Consider the following 13,788-nt stretch of genomic DNA (forward strand, 5'->3'; position numbering starts at 1 on the left):
TTATTTGATAACAAGGGCACAGGTTACAACCAAAGATAAACTGAGCCATCAACCTTGTGGGACAGGGGTCTCTACTTCTGGGGAGAATGGAGCTCCAGGTGAGGGATCCAGAAATTCAGCTTTCTGAGTGAAATCAACACCAGGGACTATTTCACAGTTTTTCACCGGGCTTCCACAATCAGGGAACGGAGAGGAAGGAAGGAAAGATCATGGGAGATGGGGGTGCAGAGGAATGAGCAAAGAGAAGATTATGGTGGAATCACCCCTTTGTCAGGGGTGGATGAAGTCAGGGAGGGTGAGATCTGAGGCTAAGTCAGAGAATGGTGTTTGAGGAATGTGGTTGAGCCTGGGAGGGAGACTGAGAAACTTATTTAGCCACATGAGACAGCCCTGCTCCTGGGAGTCCAAAACAATGAGTTATTCCACCTGTGTTATAGATCCATCCCCTTAACATCTCTTTGTGCTTGCTGGGGTTCAGGGACCTCAAGAAACACAGCTGAAATGAGTTGAAACAAACTTTAAAACCTGTCAAATTGGAGGCTTAAATGTTTTTACTGTCCAATTAACCCACCTCCTGAGAGTTCACATCCATTAAATCTGTGATCTGATTTGAGGTTTTATTTTACTTCTGCATTGATCTATCGGATCTTAGGGTTCAAGCAAAGCTTTAGATGCGGTGCTTGTCTCTGCTGTCTTCTTGAGACAACTAAGGGGCTTCATGTGTGCTGCTGCTATTGTGTGTGTCAACAGTACCCTGTCTGCAAATCTCTCCATACCACTGACACTGAGCCTTCGTTAGTGCTGGCCACTGAATAACAAAAGGACCATATTGTTTCTTCCAAAACCTGGATGCCCTATCAGTTCAGTGGAACCTTATTACTATCCTTAGGCGGTAGTATTTTAAAGGAAGTAAAATCATGGAGAAGTTCTTTAATGACTTACAGAGCCACTCCATATCCATGAAAGAGTGCCACCTAGTGTCAGTTTGATGTCATCTCAGCCATAGAATTAGTTTTAGTGGATTTGCATTATATTACTCTTAACAGAGGTCTTTGTTAATTTAAAAATGGGAGCAGAATTTATGTCACTGTTGGGTGTTGGCTGTTTGCTGACGACGGCTTTGGCACTGTCTATGGTGAATTGTTGCCATTTAATATGATGCCAATACTTATTGTCTCAGCTCGTGCTCAGTGTTGCTCAGTTTTGAGAACTGCACCACAACTTTGGGATTACAGCACAAAGACAAAGGGAGGAGATACAACAAGAAGTCAAGTGAAAAGAAACCATGAGCAGATAGAAGATGTACAACAATCGTGAAACTGTTCTTATTCTGAATAGTTTTGTTTTTGATCCTTTCATGGGCATCAAAACACAAACAGCCCTGTCGAACCTGCAAAGTCCTCCTTGCCAACATCTGGGGGCTAGTGCCAAAATTGGGAGAGCTGTCTCACAGACCAGTCAAACAACAGCCTGACATTGTCATACTCATGGAATCATTACTTACAGACAATGTTCCAGACACCACCATCACCATCCCTGGATATGTCCTGTCCCACTGGCAGGACGGACCCAGCAGAGGTGGCGTCACAGTGGCATACAGTCAGGAAGGAGTTGCCCTTGGAGTTCTTGACATCCACTCCAGACCCCATGAAATCTCATGGCTTCAGGTTAAACATGGACAAGTAGACTTCTCACTGGTTACCACATACCGTCCTCCTTTGGCTGCTGAATCAGTACTCCTCCATGTTGAACAACACTTGGAGAAGCACTGAAGGTGGCAAAAGCACAAAATGTACTCTGGGTGTTCATGTTGGTCAGGTCAGAAAGTAAATAACTGTTAGACTGGGTCTGCGGCAAGTGGTGAAGGAACCAACAAGAGAAAAAACATACTCACCCTCATCCTTACTAATCTGCCAGCTGCAGAAGCATCTGTCCATGACAGTATAGGTAAATGCACTATCCGTGTGGAGATGAAATATCGCCTTCACATTGAGAATAACCTCCATCATGTTGCGTGGCACTATCACCATGCTAAATGGGACAGACTTTGAAACGACCTAGCAACTCAAGATTGGGTATCCATGATGCACAATGGACCATCAACAGCAGCAGAACTGTACTCCAGCACAATCTGCAACCTCATGGCCTGGTATATCCCACATCCAACCATTACCATCAAGCCTGGGGATCAACCATGGTTCAGAGAGTACAGGAGGACATGCCATGAGCAGCATCAGGCATACATAAAAATGAGGTGTCAACCTGGTGAAGCTACCAAACAGGACTATTTGCATGCCAAACAGCATAAACAGCAAGTGATAGACAGACAGAGAGTAAGTGATCCCACAACTAATGGATCTGATCTAAGATCTGCAGTCCTTCCACATCCAGTTGTGAATGATGGTGGACAATTAAACACCTCAGTGGAGGAGGAGGCTCCACAAATATCCCTATCCTCAAAGATGGAGGAGCCCAGCACATCAGTGCAAAAGAAAAGGCTGATGCATTCGCAACAATCTTCAGTCAGAAGTGCTGAGAGGATGATCCATCTTGGGCTCCTCCAGTGGTCCCCAGCACCACAAACACCAGTCTCCAAACAATTCAGATCACTCCACGTGATATCAAGAAACGGCTGGAGGCACTGGATACTGCAAAGGTAATGAGCTCTGATAACATTTTGACAATAATACTGAAGATGTGTGCACCGGAACTTGCCGCTCCCCTAGCCAAGCTCTTCCAGTACGGTTACAACACTGGCATCTACTTGACATTGTGGAAAATTGCCCAGGTATGTCCTGTACACAAAAAGAAGGACAAATCCAATCCAGCCAATTATCATCCAATCAGTCAACTCTACATAATCGGTAAAGTGATGGAAGGGGTCATCAACTGTGCTATCAAACAGCACCTGCTCAGCAACAACCTGCTCAGTGATGCCCAGTTTGGGTTTCGCCAGGGTCAACTCCTGACCTCATTACAGCCTTGGTTCAAACATAGACAAAAGAGCTCAATTCCAGATGTGAGGTGGGTGTGGCAGCCCTTGACATCAAGGCTGCATTTGACCGAGTATGGCATCATGGAGCCCTGGCAAAACTGGAATCATTGGGTATCGGGGGCAAACACTCCGCTGGTTAGAATTATACTAAGCACAAAGGAAGATGATTGTGGCTGTGGAGGGTCAGTCATCTGTGCTCCAGGACATCTCTGCCGGAGTCCCTCAGGGTGGTGTCCTAGGCCCAACAATCTTCAGCTGCTTCATCAATGACCTTCGCTCTGTCATAAGGTCAGAAGTGGGAATGTTCACTGATGATTGCACAGTGTTCAGCACCATTCGCGACACAGATACTGAAGTCGTCCATGCTGAAATGCAACAAGATCTGGACAATATCCAGGCTTGGGCCAACAAGTGGTAAATAACATTAATGCCACACAAATGCCAGACAATGACCATTACCAATGACAGACACTCTAACCACCGTCCCTTGACTTTCAATGGTATTACCATCCCCCACTGTCAACATCCTGGGGGTTACCATTGACCAGAAACTCAACTGTACTCATCACATAAACACAGTGGCTACAAGAGCAGGTCAGAGACTAGGGATACTGTGGCGAGTAACTCACCTCCTGATACCTCAAAGTCTATCCGCCATCTACAAGGCACAAGTCAGGAGTGTGAGGGAATACTCCCCACTTGCCTGGATCGGTGAAGCTCCAGCAACACTCAAGAAGCTTGACACCATCCAGGACAAAGCAACCTTTTTGATTGGCATCACATCTGCGAACATTCAATCCCTCCTCCAACGGAGTTCAGTAGCAGCAGTGTGTACTATCTACAAGATGCTCTCAGAAATTCACCAAAGATCCTTAGACAGCACCTTCCAAACCCATGACCATTTCCATCTAGAAGGACAAGAGCAGCAGGTATCACCATCTGCAAGTTCCCCTATAAGCCACTCACCACCCTGGCTTGGAAATATACTGCCGTTCCTTCACAGTCATTGGGTCAAAACCCTGTAATTCCCTCCCTACTGGCATTGTGGGTCAATCCACAGCAAATGGACTACAGCGGTTCAAGAAGGCAGCTGGCCACCACCTTCTCAAGGGCAAATAGGATGGGCTATCAATGCTGGCCAGACAGTGATACCCAAGACCCACAAATACATTTTTTTTAAAAAAATCACTGTTTTCTGTCTCTAAATGAACCTGAAAAAGTGGCTTGCTGAGTCAATTTGACAGCAATTAAGAGTCAAACACATTGCTGTGGATCTGGAGTCATGAAGGAAGGCAATGAAGCAGATCTCCTCCCTTAAAGGACATTAGTGAACCAGATGTATTTTTTAGGGCTGGCTGGTGGAATGCAGAGGGAGGTGGTGATGACAATTCCTTTATGGTAACATTATTTAAACCAGCTTTTACTTACTTTTTCTTTGGAATTTATTTTAAATTCAAGTTCAATGGCATTACCATAATGCCATCTCCCCAGTTTTTTAATGCTGTTTCCACAGGGAATCATGAAGTACTATTATATCCATGTGTTGGTCATTGTTTTGTACTGTCAAGTCTCTCTTGTTAAAAATATAAAGTATAGAAAATAGAATGATTTAAATTGGTGTGGATCTTCAGGATAACATTTCAAGTTTTCTATTACTCTTCGTACAGAAAAGTACCTTCTGATTCAGGGAAATGTTTATTCCTTTGCTTGACTCTTTTGCTAAAAAGAATGCATGAAGTCTAGGACTAGTGTGACATAGACTAATAATCAAATTTTCTGGAGAGAAATTAGGAAACTCTTCTAAAGAGTTTCTATGGGTGCCAATTAGTGCTTGATCTATTGGGGGAAAAAAACCTATTTTTCTTATCCAAAAGCATTAAAGGATGTTGGGGCACCAGGATATACAGAGTTACATCACTGAGATGCGAAGGAAGCTGTTCAGTCAGAGGATGGTAAATGTTTGGACTTCTCTGACCCGTAGGATTGGGGAAGGTCAGATGTTAAATAGGTTCAAGACAGAGATTCATAGATTTCTAGTTACTGATGATATCAAGAGATATAAGAATAATGTGGAGTATGTCATTGATGTAGATGATCAGCCATGATTTAGAATGTTTGAGCTGGCTCAAGAGGCAGATTAGAACTACTCCTGCTCCTATCAGGCATGATCTCACTCAATGGCAGAACAGGTTTGAAAGCTTGAACGGTATAAACCTGTTTCTGTGGGATCATTCAGTGTCTGGAATCAATTGGTAAAGAATGCACAATGCCTGCTCCATCAACTGGCACCTTGAAATTGCATTGCTGTCATTTAGCTTCTGACTAGTGGGGCCCTACCTGAATCAGCGTGATGTCTCAGTAGTCCATGAAAAATGAATAAAAATGCAGGATAAGGAGCAGCAGCATTGCATTAAGCCTTTTACTTCTATAAGATGGTTCATATTTTTATGTAACTGCTTGCTCATTCCTACCAGTTGGAAGGGCTGATATTCAGAGCCATGGAGTAAAATGTAGTATTGGACCATAGATAATCAGTAAGGTTCAGCAAAAAGCTGAGTTAAAGAAGGTGGTCATAACACACTCCTGGAGCAGATGGGACTTGAACCCAGGTCTCCTAGACTAGAGGTTGGGGTTCTACTCCTGTACCACAAGAGCATTTGGTATCTGTAATAACAAAAAATTAAATGGAACCAATTAAATGAATCTACTCAAAATAGTAGCCCGACAATTCTTAATCTGGCCTCCAATCAGGCATTTGAACACTATTTTTCAAAAGACTGAAAGTGGAGAAACCCATAAAAATACGTAAATACTGGTTCAGATCACCAAAGGGGTGCTTTTGTTAAACTTGGATAACATTCCTGTTAAGTCAGTATCTGAAGTTTAAATTTACTTATGTACTTGGGGGAGTGGGCGAGACTGATACCTGAAACAAAATCTGTGCCAAAGGGTTTATTGTTAGAGGTGGGTGTGCACAAATGAGATAGATAATAAGGTCAACAGTTCCAGTTCAATTTTGACAGTCATATTTTCATTTCGTATATCTTACCACAGAGTTTGCCCAACAATTTGGGAAGCAATCATTGATCAAATGTTCTTTTAAAAACTTATTCTAAAATTATCTTAGTCTAAAAATGACAAATGCCCTTTGGTCAAGATTAGACTAGTAGCACTTGGCGTTACCAGTAGTTAGTTTGTACTGTAACTAATTTGTGCCTATGTGACTTCATTTCAAAGAGTGAATTCGTTCTCTGAAGAAGGTTAAGTTGTTCCAACATGGAGAGTGCTGTTAAAAGGAAAGCAAATCTTTATAGAGCTTTGAGCCTTACTTTGCCTTTTTTCAACTCCACAATGTCATCCCACTCTGCTTACATCATCTGCTACTGAAACCTTCCTAACCTTGTTACCTATAGACTTGATGGTTTCAAGACAATCATAGTTCACTTCCACAATTTACCCCACATAACTAGAGATCATCCAAAGCACTTCTGCTTTATAATTTGCACAACAACCTGCTCACCCATCATCTATGTGTGTGTTAAATAATGCCAAAAAATTGTGGTCCAGATTTGGTTTTCATTTCCAACCCTATACCTCCTACACTTTAAGGCTTTTACACACTGGCACATATGCCTTTGCCCAGAGTTTTAGGGATTGAGATCCTTTTGATTGCCAATACTCTTGGCAGTTTAGGCTTTTAGTAGGACTGCAGGTTGGAAGCCTAGTGGATGACTTCCCCATCGCTTTCATCAGGCTCACCATGGCATTATGGGAATAAGTCAGGGCTTGGTGGAAAGGAGGTGGCTGGTCACCTGGCCTATATTTTGTGTGCCTCCCGCTGCAAACACATTCGATGGTGTGCTGCAAAATGCAGTACGTTGAGTGTCCAGGATGGAAACGAGCCATTTACACTAGCTGGCCTATGCTCAGTGATCCCAATATCGATTCCTATGGAACACAGCTTTCCACTTATAGGTACAGGCATCCCTTGCTTTTTGAACATTTGCTTTATGCCATTTCGCTTTTACGAAAGACCTACATTAGTATCCATTTTCATGAATCTGAAGAGGATTTTCACTCTCACGAAAAATGGCGAAAAATTTCCCATATAAATCATGCATCTTCACTTTACGCCATTATCGGCTAATGAAAGCTTTCCTGGGAACACTCTGTTTTCAGATAGTGGGGGATACCTGTATCTGTCTTTAACCACTATGTTCTGTTCACTGTTTTGTAGGCAGGTGTTTTGAAGGGCTTATGCCCGAAACGTCGATTCTCCTGTTCCCTGGATGCTGCCTGACCTGCTGCGCTTTTCCAGCAACACATTTCCATCACTGTTTTGTAGCCAGCTTGCATGAAATTCTGCTGTCTGTTTCCTGGCTCCCAATTTTAATCCATTCAATGGTACCATATCAAAGATCTTTTCCGTATATAAAATTTAATTTTATTACATCTACTATCAAATGATTCTTGTCTAATCTTTGTTTCTTCCTTAAATAATTCAATGGTGTTGATCAAGCAAGACCTTCCTGATCTGTATCTTCTAAGTGCATATATTATTCAGGGCCTTGTGTATGGTCTAATGTGTGTGAGGGTAGCGGCCTTCTGCTCTAAGGAGAGAGATCTTGTCAAGTAAATAAGATGTCACTTATTGCAGCTCTGTCACTATTTACAGGCTATAAGTTATCCTGATTTACGAATGTCCAGCTTGAGAGCACTTGTATTTATGAATGTGAACCCTTACAGGAGTGTAATTTTAAATATCTGACATATGAAGATTTCCAATGCTTGCAGACAGCTTCTTTATATTGTCCTGCATGTATTCTGACTTGCATACAATGTGACTTGCAAATGGACTTGGGAAAGGAACAAGGGTCGGCTTGCATAAGAACAGGCTGTACGTTACAATGAAAATTGTTGGGAGGAGGTAATCTTAGACTTGTCTCCCAAGAAACCCTATTTTGCTCTCCCACAAAAGCGGTGGAGGCTGACTGGTGACGTTATAGAGCTTTTTAAAATCATGAGGGACATGGAAACGGTAAATAGATAAGGTTTTTTTCCCTGGGGTGGGGGAGTCCAGAACTAAAGGTCTTAGGTTTAGGGTGAGAGTGGAAAAATTTAAAGACCTAAGGGGCAACGTTTTCATGTAGACGGTGGTATGTGTATGGAATGACTGCCAGAGGAAGCTGGTACAATGGAGGCTGATACAATTGCAGCATTTAAAAGGCATCTGGATGAGTATATGAATAGGAAGGATTTAGAGGGATATGGGCTGAGTGCTGGCAAATGGGACTAGATTAGTTTAGGATATCTGGTCAACATGGACAAATTGACCTGAAGGGTCTGTTTCAGTGCTGTGTATCTCTTTGGCTCTATAGAAGTCTTGTGGCATCATCACATTGGCTACTGCTTACTGCACTCAATCAAGAATTAACACTTTCAGATTCAAATGCAACACTTTCCCTTTGAAATCCCTTATGACTGGATCATATTCAGATTCTGATATTATTTCTTCCACCAATAAAGCTTTCATTATTTTTCCCAACATTGACATTAACCACTGTTTTAAAGGTAAAATCAAGCACTTTCCTCTGGTACAATTTTTAAAATGAATTTTTATCAAACAAGAATCTGACATTTGTTTTTGAAGGTACCATTTTTTTTGAAGGGTTGCTATTTCTGAATTTGTAGTTTGAGTATGTGCTTTAATGCTTTATTTATTTCATATTGTGAATCCTAGGTTATCTCCAAGAAGCTTACTTATGGACAAAACAAGCCCTTACTGTTCTGGAGAAGTTAATGGTTTTACTGAAGGATGTAAAAGATGGATCCTTGAACGAAGGTGTGGCTTATGGCAGTTACACCACCAGATCCTTATTCCAGTACATGTTTCTGGTACAAAAGCACTTCAATATCAGCCACTTTGACCACCCCTGGATCAAGCAGCATTTTGCTTTCTACTATAGGACTGTGCTTCCAGGTAAAATATCGACATTGAATAAAATGATCTCAACTGTAGTTCACATACAAGTAGCTTTATCTTGGATACAAGTGGCAAGGCATAAAAAGGGAAGATTCTATCCAAATGCATTGTGCTGTGGGGTATTTAGGTCTTAATAATTCCTGTAATTGTAAACGCACAATCTCCGCTACTGAGAGGGTATTCCACAGGACATGGGATGAAACAGATCCTGGAGGCTGGGTGTACAGTTATACTGGGGTAGAAACTGCTGCTATCAGTATTAGAGACAGAACTGATTGTCCAGGATTAGATTAGATTAGATTCCTTACAGTGTCGAAACAGGCCCTTCAGCCCAACAAGTCCACACCAACCCTCTGAAGAACAACCCGTCCACACCAACCCTCTGAAGAACAACCCACACAGACCCATTCCCCTACATTTACCTCTGACTAATTTAGAATGGCCAATTCATTGGACCTGCACATCTTTGGGCTGTGGGAGGAAACAGGAGCACCCAGAGGAAAACCACACAGACACAGGGAGACTGTGCAAACTCCACACAGACAGTTGCCCGAGACTGGAATTGGATCCGGGTCTCTGGCGCTGTGAGGCAGTAATGCTAACCACTGAGCCACCGTGCCACCCCAATACTATTCAAATAAATTTTAGTTTGTTTTAATTAAACCATTTGCTTCTTTCAAAGAGTTTTCTATCCTAAGGAAGTGAAGTTGTCGAATTTAAGGGGAGATAAATACTGCAGAAGATTGTTTTTGTTTGTTTGTGTCTGTCTGTATCTGTTGTAGGGGTTGAAAAGAGGATTATGATGTCTACTAGTAGAGTTACATGTTGTGTGCGCAAAGTGGTTTGCCTGTAGTTAATAGTTACTTTTAATAAATAATAGATCTTTTACAGAAACCTGCTCAGTTTCTTTTCTGTTAACCGAGTCCATCAGACAGGTAAATTGGGATATAAAGTGCTTTCTTTAATATTTTTCTGAAACATTGCTTTTGATCAAGCCCTGCCTGCCTGTACCAACCTGACAATGCACCACTCCCTCAGTACTTCAAAGTTTAGTTTATATGTACGGTAGATCACCACCATCATGTGTGCACCCCTGGAGGCAGGTCTTAGCTTCATGGCCTGCTGATGCCTCATTCTAAGCCATTTTCTGAAAGTTATTAACAGTAGATATTGGAGTTAAATACAAGATCACTCTCCTGATAAGAATCACAACAACCAGGAGCACATATTGATAATTGGCATATCACACTAGTTTTATTCATCTATAAAGGGTATTACATTGTGGACTGTTCCTTTCATGGTTATTCAATATGTTATGAGTTGGTATGTCTGCCTGGAAAGAATCTGATTTCATGTAATTGATTTGATCACATGACCGTTATCAATCGATGTTCATGACATTTGGTTTATTTTTCACCTTAAGAAGATACATTCACAATAGCAATTTGATAAAAATCTAAGCAACTTAGTTATTTGACATTCAGGACTTCATATAAAACAGCATAAAGGTTTAAATATTAACACAGTAATATCATCCTAGCGTAAATAGCACAACATAGGATATATGCAACTTTAATCAACTATCAAGACATTTGGACAAGTACTTACATTTTAGTAAACTGGACAAAAGGCTGAATGATCCTGAAATATCCAAACTGTCATCAAATGAATGAGGTTTTCACTTGAGGCTTGAGTGACATCCGTGTGTTCAGTCTAGTTATAACTTTCATTTTGCTGCTCCAGCTTTTTGAATGACAGTTTGGAGAGCAATGTTCAATTTACTTTTTCTTGGGCGTGTGGTTTCTCTTTGAATTTTGACTTGGATAATATTTTCTAGGTTTTCAAAGGACTGTCGCCATTGCTGATTCAAATTACAACTGGTTCTATGGTCCTGAGAGTCAACTAGTGTTTCTGGATACCTATGTAATGCGCAATGGCAGCGGTAACTGGTTAGCAGAGCAGATCAGAAAGTATCGAATACAGGAGGGACCAGGCACACCAGCCAAAGGACAGAGATGGTGCACACTCCATACTGAATTTCTATGGTAAGCTGGTAGTCAATTGAGTGGATGGAATTATCTGGAGTATAATGCAAAAGAAAGGCTAGTGAGTGATTATTAAATTGCATGTATAAATTTGAGCTCTTTCTAGCAAGTACTCGGGCAGCCCCATGGCAGCATGGCAAGCAACACTCACTATAAAATGATAGTGCTCTTACCATACCCTTTACCACATGACTGGTACAGGTTGTGCTTTATGGAGTGGTGCCTCCAACAGTTGAAGGTGCGGAGCTTCAACCTCCAGAGCCCACTTCTTTTGGAAATCAAGCCCTGTATTTCTGAGCACTTATTCCCTGACCTCCAAAGGTTACATGTTTTTTCATCAGAGATGTGGTTTGCACCTGCCTTCAGCATGATGAATGGCACAGCAAAAATAACTTGTGGCATGACAGCTAACTTGATATTTGAGACACCAAGTCCAGTGTTGTACTTTCACGTTTGCCCATCATTTTATCTACATCTTTGCATGATGGGCTTTGGTAAAGATGTGTGAAGCCCATTCCCTCTCTTGGACATTCTGTGGAATCCCAGGGCCGAGTCTACCAGTGGACCCTGCGCTGGAATCAAAACTGCCAGGAGAGAAGTCCGACCTAGAGAGATTAGCCAGCAGCATCATGGCTTCTAACACAAGGACATTCAGCAGATAATGAGGGCATGTATAATAGGAAATATGTTGGTCAGGGATGACTTTAATCTTCATGCTGATTGGGATAGTCAAGTTGGTAGAGCTGTGCACAGGGAAATGCATGCTTCTTAGCACAATAAGTTGCTGATCCAACTAGGGATCAACCTATTTTGTATCTGGTGATGTGTAATGTGGCAGGTTGAATGAATGATGTCAAAGTGAAAGATCTCCTAGGAAACAGTGACCATAACATGTTAGAATTTGGCATTCAGTTTGAGAGGAGGAACTTCAGTTGGAAACAACTGTGCAAAGCTTAAACAAGGGTAATTACAAAGGAATGAGGACAGAGAGTGGATTGGGGAAGGAGTTTAGCAGGAAAGACTGTTTGGGAACTGTGTTAGACATTTAAGGAAATAGTCATGCCTCTCAGAAAAAAGTATATTCCAAAGAGAAAGAAGCACTAAAGGAAGCAGATAAGTCAACCATGGTTAACGAAAGAGTTAAGTATTTCATTAAATTGAAAGAAAAAACATACAATGTTGCAAAGATTAATGGTAAGCCAAAGGATTGGGAAAGTTTTAACCATCAAAAAAAAACTGAAAAATAATAAAGAGGGAGAAGATAAACTTTGAAGATAAACTTGTGAATAATATCAAGAGCTTCTCCAATTAAATAAAAAGGAAGAGGGAGGCCAAAGTAAATGTAGGCTGTGGTGACAATAATGGGGAATCGGGAAATGACAGAGGAGTTGAATAAATAGTTTGCATTTGTTTTCACAATAGTGTGACAAAAATACTAAATACTAATAGATTCCCAAAAATATGAAAAAAAGTCAAGGGACAAAAGGAGGCGATGAAATAAATCAAATTACTAGAGAAGTGGTGCTAGGGAAAGTAATAGAGCAAAAGACAAATAGCACCTTTGAAACTGACTTGATGTATTCTAGAACATTAAAGGAAGTAATTATAGATAGTGGATGCACTGGTAGTAATTTTCCAAGAATTCTTAGCTTCTGGAAAATCTCAGAGGATTGGCAAACTGCCAATGTAGCACCTCTTTTTAAAAAAGAAGGCCAGTTAGATTTGCATATGTTTATTTTATGTTATAACGTATATTATAAAACAGAACATTTAGAAATATATTATCAAGCAGAGTGAGCGTGAATTTATGAAGGGGAAGTTGTGCTTGACAAATGTATTGGAAGTCTTTGAGGAGCTCAACTAGCAGGATAGATAAATGGGAAGCCGTGGGTGTAATGTAATTGAATTTTCAGGAGACATTTGATAAGGTAGCATTAGTTAGGCATAAGATGAGCTCATGTTTGTTGGAAGTAGAATATTATCATGGATAGAGAATTGGTTAATAGAAAACAGTTGGTATAAGAGGGGCATTTTCAGGATGGCAACCTGCAACCAGTGAGTGTCACAGCAATCAGTACTGAGGTCTACAATTGTTTACAATAAATTTTAATGACTTGGATGAGGAAAGTGAACTTATTACAGTCATGTTTGAAGATGACACAAAAATAAATGGGAAGGTAAGTGGTGAGGATGACACAGTTTGCAGAAGGATATAGATAGATTGTGAGAGTGGGCAAAACAACTTGGCAGATGGAATATAATGTGGGAAAATTAGAGTTTATGCACTTTGGCAGGAAGAATAAAGGAGTTGCGTATTAGTTAAATGGAGAACGATTGCAGAAAACTATACCAGGGATTTGGAAGCTCTAGTGCATAAATCAGAAAAGGTTAGTACTTGAGTTCAGTTACTAGGGAAAGTAAATGGAATGCTATCCTTCATTCCAAGGGGAATGAAAAATTAAAAGTGGGAACACTGTGCTAAAACTATACAAGCACTAGTCAGACTACAACTGGAATACTGTGAAGAGTTTTGGGCCCCTTATCTAAGTAGAAATATCCTAGCATTGAAGGCAGTCCAGAGAAGTTTCACTAGTCTGCTACCAGGTACGAAGGGACTGCCTTCTCAGCAGAAGTTGAGAAGGCTGAGCCTGTACTCGTTGGAGTTGACAAGAATGAGAGGCTATGTTTTTGAAATATATCAGATTCTTTGGGATTTGACAGGATAGATGCAGAAATGTTGTTTCCTCTTGTGGGAGAGTCTAGGA

General features: G+C 41.1%; 1 protein-coding gene and 1 long non-coding RNA gene across 5 annotated transcripts in view; one reads left to right on the forward strand and one right to left on the reverse strand.

Moving 5' to 3' along the window:
- The window catches only part of LOC148150618 (uncharacterized), a 35,873-nt gene extending 25,057 nt beyond the window's left edge, over nucleotides 1-10,816 (reverse strand). Inside the window, exon 1 of the long non-coding RNA XR_006310670.2 lies at nucleotides 10,587-10,816. This is a non-coding gene — a long non-coding RNA (uncharacterized LOC148150618). The remainder of the gene's footprint in view (nucleotides 1-10,586) is intronic.
- The window catches only part of dse (dermatan sulfate epimerase), an 85,325-nt gene that overhangs the window by 67,137 nt on the left and 4,400 nt on the right, over nucleotides 1-13,788 (forward strand). For all 4 annotated transcript variants that reach the window (XM_043684798.2, XM_043684808.2, XM_087981184.1 and 1 more), the window contains 2 exons: nucleotides 8,736-8,975; nucleotides 10,816-11,023. In XM_043684798.2, the coding sequence (XP_043540733.2) occupies nucleotides 8,736-8,975; nucleotides 10,816-11,023 (448 nt within the window). The remainder of the gene's footprint in view (nucleotides 1-8,735; nucleotides 8,976-10,815; nucleotides 11,024-13,788) is intronic.

The sequence above is a fragment of the Chiloscyllium plagiosum genome, unplaced genomic scaffold (assembly GCF_037043375.1).
Source record: "Chiloscyllium plagiosum isolate Xiang-an unplaced genomic scaffold, Cpla_swu_hap1 HiC_scaffold_3, whole genome shotgun sequence".
NCBI classification, from domain to species: Eukaryota; Metazoa; Chordata; class Chondrichthyes; order Orectolobiformes; family Hemiscylliidae; genus Chiloscyllium; species Chiloscyllium plagiosum.